At 34.1% G+C, this 11,352-nt stretch overlaps 2 protein-coding genes across 4 annotated transcripts in view; one reads left to right on the forward strand and one right to left on the reverse strand.

Moving 5' to 3' along the window:
* The window catches only part of LOC104737614 (dof zinc finger protein DOF5.3-like), a 4,796-nt gene extending 4,041 nt beyond the window's left edge, over positions 1-755 (forward strand). Inside the window, exon 3 of the mRNA XM_010457841.2 lies at positions 5-755. Within this exon, the coding sequence (XP_010456143.1) occupies positions 5-477 (473 nt within the window). The 3' untranslated portion in view covers positions 478-755. The remainder of the gene's footprint in view (positions 1-4) is intronic.
* Positions 1-6,377, reverse strand: part of LOC104737591 (interactor of constitutive active ROPs 3-like) — a 7,972-nt gene extending 1,595 nt beyond the window's left edge. The window contains exons 1-6 of one of the 3 annotated variants that reach the window (XM_019237544.1): positions 6,209-6,377; positions 4,852-4,956; positions 4,434-4,545; positions 3,946-4,120; positions 2,090-3,607; positions 1,833-1,989 (exon numbers count right to left, since the gene is read on the reverse strand). In XM_019237544.1, the coding sequence (XP_019093089.1) occupies positions 2,114-3,607; positions 3,946-4,120; positions 4,434-4,453 (1,689 nt within the window). In that variant the 5' untranslated portion in view covers positions 4,454-4,545; positions 4,852-4,956; positions 6,209-6,377 and the 3' untranslated portion in view covers positions 1,833-1,989; positions 2,090-2,113. Of the gene's footprint in view, positions 1-1,832; positions 1,990-2,089; positions 3,608-3,945; positions 4,121-4,433; positions 4,546-4,851; positions 4,957-6,208 lie in introns of those variants that run through there. The other 2 variants (XM_010457806.2, XM_010457814.2) reach the window with 2 other exon arrangements.

Here is an 11,352-nt window from a genome sequence, read left to right on the forward strand (position 1 = left end):
GGAGGCTGCCGGAAAAACAAACGGTCCACATCTTCGGCTACAAGAAGCCTCAGAACCACACCAGAACCGGCGTCCCACGATGGGAAAGCATTCTCCGCGGCGAGTTTCGGTGGGTATAGTAACAATGAACAGATTGATCTCAGCTTAGCCTTTGCCTTGCTGAACAAACAACCTCCGGGGAGTTCTGCACATCTAGGGTTTCCTTCGGAATTCAGTAGCTCTCATCAGTCTGACATGGAGGGTGTGTTTGGGACAAACCAACAAAAGGGGAACGCTAGTTATGCGTTTGGAAACGGTAGCAGCGGATTGGATATTGGGATGGGTGATTCAAGCAGGGTCTTGTGGGGGTTCCCATGGCAGATGAATGGAGAGAGCTTTGGGATGATGAATATAGGAGTGGGTGGTGGAGATCAGATTGATTCAGGGAGAGAGATTTGGACCAATATGAACTATATTAATTCTGGTGCTTTAATGTAGTTCAATTTGAAACCTCAATTTTATTTGGGTTTTGATTTAGGGTTTGAATTTCATGTTTTCTATTGGGAGAAAAAAAAAGGGGAGGGGTAGCTATTTTATGAAATGGTTAATGAAGTATAGAGATATATTAGGGCTTCTTCGAAGAGTTTGAAACTTTGCAAAATGGGGTTGGTTGGGGTAGGTTTTTTCCCGGTTTATGTTCTAAATTGTTGAGTTTTTTTATTTGTATGTTCACTATGTTTTGACTTTTGAATGAAACATTTCTTTTGTTGTTATAATTTTGAAATTCTGGTTTCTAAGATGAACGTATTTTGTTGATGAAAGAAAGAATAATTCACTATAGTGGAATTGTGTGTTCAAACCCTAATTATTTCTCTCACTGAAACCTTATCATTATTCTCACCTATAAAAATTCTGACCTCTAGAGGCTTCTTAACTAATGGCTCGGTCAATGACGTTGATCTTTATACTTAATTGATTTAGTGACGCAAAGAATCAATCTTAGAAATGTTCTATATAAGTTTTGGTTTAATGTTGACTAGTTAGTGCTATATTAGAACTTTAATCAATTCAACTAGACAGTATTATAAGATAAAGATAATCGAAAGTGTAAGCTCTCAATAGTTTGGAATGTATATATTGAATATGTACTGGGTGAGAATGTAAGACCAGAATTGATGACTTAAGCAAAGATAAAAGATCTCACCTAACCTAATTTTGCTTACATAGGCTAAATTATACACTTGAGAGAGAATGTTTAATAGTATATAAAATATCTTTGTTGGTTGGTTGGTAGTTTATTTCTTTACACATAGACACACGTGTTTTTGTGTTTATGTATATACAAACATTCACACCACATTTATACTGTATGTTTTATTGTCCACTGTCAACAATTCTTTTGACATTCTCTATTTTTGTTCCTTGTACAGTAAAAACATCTCGTTTGTTTGTTGGACAGATAGTCAAAAAGTACACTACTAATACGGATGAAGAAGGTTAATAAAGAACGGATTATTTAGTGGATTGAACAGTGAGGCAATCTCATTTTTAAACGGGTTTCGGATCTTCGTATTTGATCAATGGGTGAATGAAAAGTATAAGTTTAAGGATGAAGGAACATATCTCTCATTCTTTAGAAAAATCAGAAACTGCAAGTTATCTTTATCTATCTCCTCCATAGAGTATAATTTTCTTTTAGGGCCCATTAGGCCAATGCCCAGAGATAATTCTTGTCCTGCTACGTGAACCAGAGGGTTTCATGTTTTTGAATTTTGAACATTAGCATCAGTTACTACTTACTACCTCTACCTAGTTGCACAATGACAGACTTTTAGTTTTAGTAATCTTCCTCCTGGAGAAACGTAACATAATAGTCAAATTACCACAACTTAGCTTAAAATCTTTCCAACAAGTATTTTTCCAGAGCATAGTTCTCATACTACTACTAATTCACATCAATACCGGAGTCACAGGAGTTGCTCTTATAATCCAACTCCATATCGACAGTACCTGAGAAGCAGAAACCGAGATGAGCAAAGCAAGAGTCAGTTTCTTACTCTCTTTAGAGAAACATAGACAACAAGAGATCAATAACTTTAGAAGATAATACCTAATTATATTAGTCATTCTTCAGCTATTTCTGAGGCTTCTTCCACAAAACACCAATTTTCTTGAGCACATTCCCATTCTTCTTCTTCGTCAACTCATCCTCGATATCCTCAGAGTAAGGAGAGTTCGTTTGATTATAGTTCCCGTTGTTTCCAGCAGACAGCATGGCGGTAGCTGCTTCAGCAGCTTTTCTCCATTGGTTTGATTGAACTTTAAGCTTCCTGAGTTCTGTTTCCATTTCCGAGTTTGAAGTTTGAGTAGCCTCTAGTTGCTCCGTGACTCTAACTGCTCTCTTGCTACTCTTGTCAGCCTCTTCCATTGCAATCCCTAGCTTCATGAATGCATCTTGTACATCTGTCTCTCTCTTGTGGATATCTGACTTCAGTGTCTCGTTCTCATCTGATACAATCTGGAGTTCTGTCTCTTTATCCATCAAATCTGCCTTTAAATTCTCGATCCCCTCCCTTAGTTTCTTCAGCTCAGCTTCAACATCTATCTCTTTCTGGTTCTTTATCAGTTTTTGGCATAGGTTGTCTCTATCCTCTGAAATAAACTGTAGCTCTGTTTCCTTGGCCATCAACCTCGCCTTTAGCTCGTCTATCTCAGATTTAGCTATCTTTAGTTCAGATTGGAGTTCAGCTTGTATCCGTAACCGAGAAGAAGCCTCTACGTTCCCCTCTTGGTCTTTTCGATCAGAAGCTTCTAGAGCCGCTCTCAGTCGCTCTACCTCACATCTTAAGGAAGATACTTCTTCCTCCATCTCATTTGATTCCCCACGTTTCAAACTTTCATAGTCTTTAAGCAGGGTTTCGTGGTTTTCCAAATCCTCTGGACTGGTCTGAAGTTTATTCACAAGAGCTTCAAGCCACGCCATCCTTGATTTTGACTGCTGAAGCTCCACCGCCATCTTCTTGTAACTCTCAACCGCTTTTGTGCCATCTGACTTCAGTTCTTCAACTGCCTTTTTCGCATTCTCCAATTGCCTAAGAGTTTCAGTGGCCATAGCCTCGGTCTCAGCTTCTGATACCTCACAGTTGTTCGTAAGTTGGTTCTTGAAACTCTCGACAAGGAAAATCGTGTCCATCAAGTTTCCTCTCAAAAGTCGTACCTCCGAGTTATGCAACTCAGCTTGTTTCACATGACCAGCTTCAGAAGAAGCCACCATCTCAATCTGAAGCTTGAGCTGTCGGATCTCATGAGCAACAGCAGCCAATCCTGCTCTTTCACCAGCGGTAGCACTAAACTCCAAATCGCACTCCTGAGATATAATACCTTGGTGAACAAGAGAATAGGTATTATCGGTTTCTTCTTCCAAGGGTGAAACTTCAAAAAACTGATTCTGGTTCTCCTCAAGCTTAGAGGAAACTTCTTGCAGCTCTTTCCTGGACCTCTCTGCTTCTTCCTCTGCTTGCTTCTTTGATGTTTCAGACACTGAGATTTGATCTTTCGCCTTCTTTAGCTCCTCTTGAAGCTGTGATACTAGCGACTCTAGCTCCGTTATTCTACTCGGCCTCTTCTTCTGTTAGCCATGAAACATATCACAGAGTTACAATAATCTCAAGAAGAAGAAAAAAGCAGACAATTGAGTCAAAATTAGTTACACTATCATCTCTCAACTACCCAACTTAAATGTTCCACCTAATTCTATATCACATAGGCCCCCAAATTAAATGTATCCTAATTTTTCCCCCATCAAAATCAATACAGAAACATGTTATGTAGGAAAGGCTTGTTTTGGATCATGCAAATAAAAGGAATTTATGAAATCTAGTACCCAATAATGATGAAAACAATAAAAAGAAATCTTTCAAGACCCTTGGATTGAATTTGATTCAGCTTAGTACATGAGGCTCATACCTCAGAGACAGGGCTTCGTGGAGACCTACGGTCCAGAACTTTTGGACTTTTATCCTTTGGTGTTCTGTTATTAGCTGAGACAGGAGGTGAAGAGGATTCAGACTCTAGCGATCCTATCTTCAGTGATCGAGAAGCTCGAGGAGACACCTTCTTAGGAACATCTGGAGATCCATTTCTGCCCCAAAACACAAAAATATATTAAATTTGCAAGCAAACGAGTCAGAGAACGAAAAAAACTTCAACTAATAGAAACAGATTATTAACAGTCATCACTTGTTGAGTCTTCTTCTTCCTTCAGAGATTAGAGAAAACTTGTGGTAGGATTTGATTAAACAGAAACAAAACAAAAAGTTTTGAGGACCACAAGAATGTAATCTTTAAGATTCAGCGTTGAAAAAGTGCAAAACTCCCACAAGATAATCACAAAAAAAGGAGAAGAATCAGCTATAAATGCAAAGAACCATACGAAGACAAAAACCAATATTTACCTTGCCTTTTGGGTCTGCATACTGTAATCTTATCACTCCAATGCACAGGATGAATAAAACTTTGTTCACAGAATAGATATTTTCAGCCTCCTCTTTGCTTCTTCAATGTAGCCTGACCCACCAAGAATTGTATAGAGCTCATGAATATTAAATGCAGAAAGATGGAGACATATTTAAAAGCCCAATGGCAGAGAGAAAACATGATAGGAGTTATTACAGAGAAAGGATAAGCGTAAAAAAAGTATATTTCTTTACGTCTGTTTTCAAATCCACTACCAGAAAATGAACATCCTAAAGAAGAAACAAAATCTTTTAGTTCATTTCTTACTAGTGTCTCATGTCAGACATAGAGAGTTTCGTTGGATTGTGCATTATTATTACCTACTGCAAAACCACATTAAATTAAAGGTATACATACCATCATGTTCATGATTCTTGATCAAACATCTGATTTCATTAAAAGAATATGGTTTCTTTTTGGTGTAAGACAGTTCTACTCAACCATATCTGCTCACTCATAGCTCTTGAACACCACAACAAAATCTGGTTTTTTATTATTCCACTCATTGGAAAATACAATACTTGATTCAATATTATAAGAATGGGACAGACCACAATCAACACAATCAAAGTCACATCTCAGGTGAATCATAAGCATATTGACAAAAGATGACTTCAAAGAATACATTAGCTGACTCTTTTTTGTTCTGTATGTATCCAGATAAACCCAAAGAAAAAAGAGAAAGAAAGACCAACTTATGTCTTGACATTATAACAAACCATTGATGCTAACAACACAGAGGTGTTTGACTATAAAGTAACATAAAACGAATCTTCAATAGTTGCCTCTTGACTATCTAATGTTCACAACCTATAATCATCAAGGCTGGTAAACAAAGGGTCCTACACAACTACACAAGCAGCAAAAATGTGGTAGATTTACATAAACGTCCCCACCAGATTCATCCTCCTAAACGGGACACACGAGGGTTATACTGTCATTATCTAGAACAAGTTCCATCTTCTCCTCCATTATTGCCGTGGAAGGAGGGGACTTAAGACGTTAAAGAACTACTACTACTATCATGAATCATAATGAGTTTCATAAATTAGAGAAATTAAACAGATAAAACACCCACTCCAGAGTCAACAAGACAATCAGAAATCTAGTATTTGGTTTCCTAGATAAAACTTTTTTCAAGAAAAAAGGAGAATCTAATTAGTAAAACCACTTGAGTGCAATGATCATGTTAATTAAAAGTAAACAATCACAGTGGCACAGTGCAGCAGAGAAAGAAAAAAAAAAAAAGCTTCAACATTGTAACCTTAAAAACTACTAAAAACAAAGAAAAAGGAGTTCTTTTTATATATAAAAAATCAGACCAGGTATGAAGTAATGTAATGCAAAGATTAAACTATCCCAACGTCCTGCTTCAAAAGCTAACTAATAACAGCAAACACAATAAATCAGAGAAGAAGAAAAAAACAGAGACATTTTGATGTTAAACCCTAAATACTTTGATTTCTTCAAATAAACAAAAAAAAATTAGAAAATTTTAATTGAGATTAAAGCTAAATGAGGATGTAACCTAAAAAGACTTGAGCTTTCTGAAAGGTAAAATACGAAAGAGGAAGCGGAATATGCAAAAGAGACAACTTTTTTTTTCTCAGGAAAACAAAAAAAAAAGACACTACATTTTTCCAGGGTACAGTGTAGCTAATAAAAGTTCTACAGAACCAAATTTAAAAGGAACAAAAAGGAGAGAGCTCCTTACGCTGCGAGGAGGGTTCGTGGTTGAGGAAAATGGGAAGAGAGATTTGAGAAGCAAAAACCTAATTAAGTTTGCAGAGTCCAAGAGGGAAACAGTGTGTGTGAGAGAGAGAGAGAAAGAAGAGTTGGTAATGTAATGTGGGTTGTGGCTTTGGGCAGTGAGTCTGAGCAACAAAGAAAGAGAAAGAGAAGGGAACAAAAGGTTATTCCAAAACGCAGCACGACAAACGTACTCCTTTGTCGTTTTGATGATTGGTTTTTTGGTTTTTTGATTTTTGAAATTTTATTTCCGGTTTTAGACAGTTTCCAATGTCCAAAACCAAACCCGGGAATCTTTTTTATACACTACTTTCTTTTTCTTATACACTACTTCCTTGACAAAAAAAAAAAAAAAAAAAAATACACTACTTTCTTTTTCTTATTTTCAGTTTATGATAGACTATATATATTTGATTATAAATAGTTTCTCAATTCACTTATTGTACTTGTCAACAATTTGGTTCGTAGCCAAATAAAATTCAAACAAGTAACACAATATCTAATCACCTAACTATTCTTCTGACTTCATAAGTCAATTCCTTTTGCTCACTGTCAAATGTTCATCATGTTATTTTTTTATGGGTAATATTAGTAGATAGCACAAATAATGAAGTAAAACCAAACCCAATATGCGGTGAACTGGTGATAGCATTTGGCTCATTTAGTATTACATTTTTGGAATATTCAAAACAGTCCCATATAATTAATTTGGAATACCATAAAAAATATTAATTCCAAGATACATAATTATGCTTTACTTATATTATATATATATATAATGTTACACAAGTTTTTCTACCAAAACCAAATATAGATCTATTCCAAACTAGGAAAATACATATTTACAATCAAAATTAAATCTGTATGAATTTATAAACATAAAACACACTACATTATTTTACTTAATCCTTTATTCACAAATTAAACTATTTCATAAACTAGATGTAACACCCTTTCACTTAAATGATTTATTTTTACAATAGATTATGTATTTACTCGGTAAAACTATAAATATTAATTAAAATTATATCCATTAGTTTCTTCTATTACATTATGTTTTTAAATAATATATAGACATTTGTAAATTGGATAGACTACATAAAATAGGTATATGTTCTATTATATTAATAAAGCGGGTATTATAGTCGAGTAATAGTTCAGAGGTAACATATCAAGTAACAGACGGATATTAAATATTGAGAATTTGTTAAAAATGTCTCTTTTGAGATACCATTTTTCAAAAATATCTATTTTTAAACATTTTAACTTTTGTCCTCTTTTACATAACTACAATATTAATTTTTAGAATTTTTCTTTAGGTTTGAGTTCTCTATTTTACATTTAGGGTATAATTTTAAGAGAGTAGAATTTAGTATTTGTGGTTTAGGTTTTAGAATTTAGTTATTTTGTATATTAAAAAAGGGTATTTTTAAAATGGACAACTGAAATATTCTTTTTGAAAAGTGACATACAAAAATGAGTATTTTTGAAAATACCCTTTAATTATTTTAATTATTCGATAATAGAGCCTTACCCATGAATAATAGAATCAAAATATTTACTCGACCTTAAAGTCACTGGATATTCTTGAATGAGTCTAATATAAATAACATGTATGCTCAGCCTACTACACCTACAAAACTACTACACCTACAAATTTACTACATCAGTATAAATTAACACATTAACTTTGCTAATACAATCACTAAAAAGGTTCTTAAATTTTGACTATATTAATTATATTAATATGAACTAAATTAATTGATTTACAAAAAAATGAACTAAATCAATTCTATATAAATTAAGATAATTATAAATTTAAACATTGAATAAACTGAAATTAATATATACCTTAAATTCAACAAATTAAAAAAATCTTCCCGCGATGTACCGCGGGTTCAAACCTAGTTCTTCTGACTTCATAAGTCAATTCCTTTTGCTCACTGTCAAATGTTCACCATGTTATTTTTTATCGGTAATATTAGTAGATAGCACAAATATGAAGTAAAATAAAGAAAATACCACAACAATATTTTTTTATAGGTTAATACCATAGGGCCCACATTTTTTTGGGAGTAAAAAGATACAATCACCCTTTTTTATTTTATTGTTAGATAGAAAAAGTTAAAGATTTGGTGTGATTTTTAAAAATAGCATGTAATATTTATATTTACATGTTATATTGAACTAAATAACGTTTAATTGTAAACCCAAATCGACGAATAGTCTCGTTTTAATTGTTAAATCTAAACCCTAACCATCTAATTTCGTTTTAATTGTAAAATCTAAACCCTAACCATCTCATTTGTGAACCCAAACCGACATATAATTTCATTATAATTGTAAAATCTAAACCCTAACCAACTCATTTGTGAACCCAAACTGACATATAATTTTGTTATAATTGTAAAATCTAAAACCTAACCATCTTATTTGTGAATCCAAACCGACATATAGTTTCGTTCTAATTGTAAAATCTAAACCCTAACCATCTTATTTGTGAACCCAAACCGACATATAATTTCGTTCTAATTAATCTAAACCTTAACCATCTCATTTGTAAACCTAAACCGACATATAATTTCGTTCTAATTGTAAAATTTAAACCCTAATCATTTCATTTGTGAACCCAAACCGATATATAATTTCGTTAAAAAACAAAAAATGACATGATATTTTAAAAAATAACATGTAATATATATAATGGGTATAAAAATAATTGTATATAAAGAGAGAGAATATACTGTGGGCCCTATAGTAGTTTCTTAATTATTTTTGATTTTTGTGGTATCTACTATCTAGTGCATATTTCTTTTTTTATTTACCAAAATCCACCATCAATCAAATAGTCTTGCTTAAATGGGCCATCATATTCAATCTAAAGGACCATAAGTTTGCTCATCCATTTTTTTGACCAAGCCATCCCACTTGATATTTAAAATTATACAACCCTTATTTAATACTACTAGATTTTAGCAAAAACCAACGCAGTACTATGTTTTCATCAAAGGCGTGCCAAGTGCAATGCCCGGATTTTTAGAATTGGGTAGGATTGAGGAGACTTGATACTATGGTCGGTCGGATAAAACTTTTTTAAAGCTAAAGCACTCACTTTTATCGTTAACTGTATTTTGGGAGGGACACTATGGCCATAGTCTATGGGTCCATCTAACTCATAAAATATCAGTTATTTTACAGTTACTTTTGCAAATAACCTTGTTTATATATAGAACAATGACAATTGACATTAGCACAAGAGCACTACAGTCACTACACAATCACATGTATAAACACAATTTCAGTTCAGAACCATTTTAGTCAAAGTAATACATATAACCAAACAAAAAAAACTTAGTTAACCGTCACATAACACGAGCCATAATCAGACAACAAGAGCATGTCCATTGATGTAATTCACATTTCATCATCACCGCTATTTCAATCAACAACAACACCAAAAAACAGAATCACACAAGAAACAGAGCAACACACACACAAACAGAGCCATGAGATCAACTAATAACCTTATAGGTCTCGTAAACTTCTTCACTTTCCTTCTCTCTATTCCGATCCTCGGCGGTGGAATATGGCTGAGCAGCCGAGCTAACTCAACCGACTGCCTCAGATTCCTCCAGTGGCCACTCATCGTCATCGGAATCTCAATCATGGTCGTCTCTCTAGCCGGAATAGCCGGAGCTTTTTACCAGAACAAGTTCCTCATGTGGCTTTACCTTTTACCAAAACGAAAATCGACCATAGTAAGAGCCTGCAGCCTGCTTAGACTGGTAGGCAACTTTGGCTTTCTTGCAAGTCTACGGCATATAGACAGCCACAGCAAAGGGCAACGATGAACCCAATGGAAGAGGGTAATCCGACATAGAGAGCGAGTATGGGAGAGATACAATAGAGGAGAAAGACGACGAGAGCAATCCCAACGACATCACTCAGGCATTCAGTAACGAAGAAACTGGCATCTGAGGGTGCCTCGGGCCCGGCACTAGCGCCAATGATGTAGAAGAGAAACATAAAACCAAACGTCCCCAAAAAATCTGGTAGTCGTTTAAGGGGATCTTGTTTAGCCTTATATGTACACGACCGCTGCAAGAGCGGCCAACACGATGATAATGTGCATGATGATGATGACGTAAAGTATTTGCTTCTTGGACCTGCCAAACCACAAAAAGATACCGTATGCAATCAAGACATCATTAGTTGGAAATCTAATAGGCATATAGGAAGCATAAAGAAACAAAAATAAAAACAATCACCAATCCACTCACCATGTACATTTAGGTTTAGCCATCGTTTTGCTCTCCTCCATGATGATGAGTATTGTAGAACAAACTCTATAACAACACAATTTGTTAGTCAGTCCTTGTATCAAATATATAGTGTGTACGTTCAACATCCTATTCCAACTTGAAGTAGGATTTCAAATATGTATCTGTTTTAATTTTATTGAGGGATATATGTAAATCTCTTATTACAAGGATTTAAGTTATATTTTCAAAGCTATATTTTTAGGAGTTCGTATGTATCCAGTACAACTCTCTTACTTTTTATAAGTTTTAACATATCTGTGTTTTGTGCTTTAACATATTCCAAATAGAGATAAACAAATAGAAAGAGTGGAAAATCATTAATTGATTACAAGGTGTGTAAACCTGCTTTTCATGCTTGTGCGACCCGGATCTTATGCTTTCTGATTTTAGTGGTTAAAAAGAAATTGGATATCTCATGAATATCAAAAAAAAAAAATGCTTAAACAGAGAAGAAACTAGAAAAATATAAAAATTACTTTAAAAATTAATTGTACAATGTATTTTGGAATTAAGGAGAAATATTTAGAGAACATGTGTATAATATTTATATTAATCAAGGATTTGATCATATATAAAAAGTATTAAAACTAGATTTTAGTATAATTGATGGAAAAATAATATTTTTCTGCATCCGGTGTAGATTTGATCCATTTCTGCACTAATATTTTGTGATGTAGTGTGTTAAATGATAATAAGTTAGTCAACGAAGTCATTATGATATTACTGGAGTCGAGGTCTGTTGTTTGTTTAGCTGATTATGAAGATTTATATGTGATATTGTAGGAAA

This window comes from Camelina sativa, chromosome 2, assembly GCF_000633955.1.
Source record: "Camelina sativa cultivar DH55 chromosome 2, Cs, whole genome shotgun sequence".
Classification (NCBI taxonomy): Eukaryota; Viridiplantae; Streptophyta; class Magnoliopsida; order Brassicales; family Brassicaceae; genus Camelina; species Camelina sativa.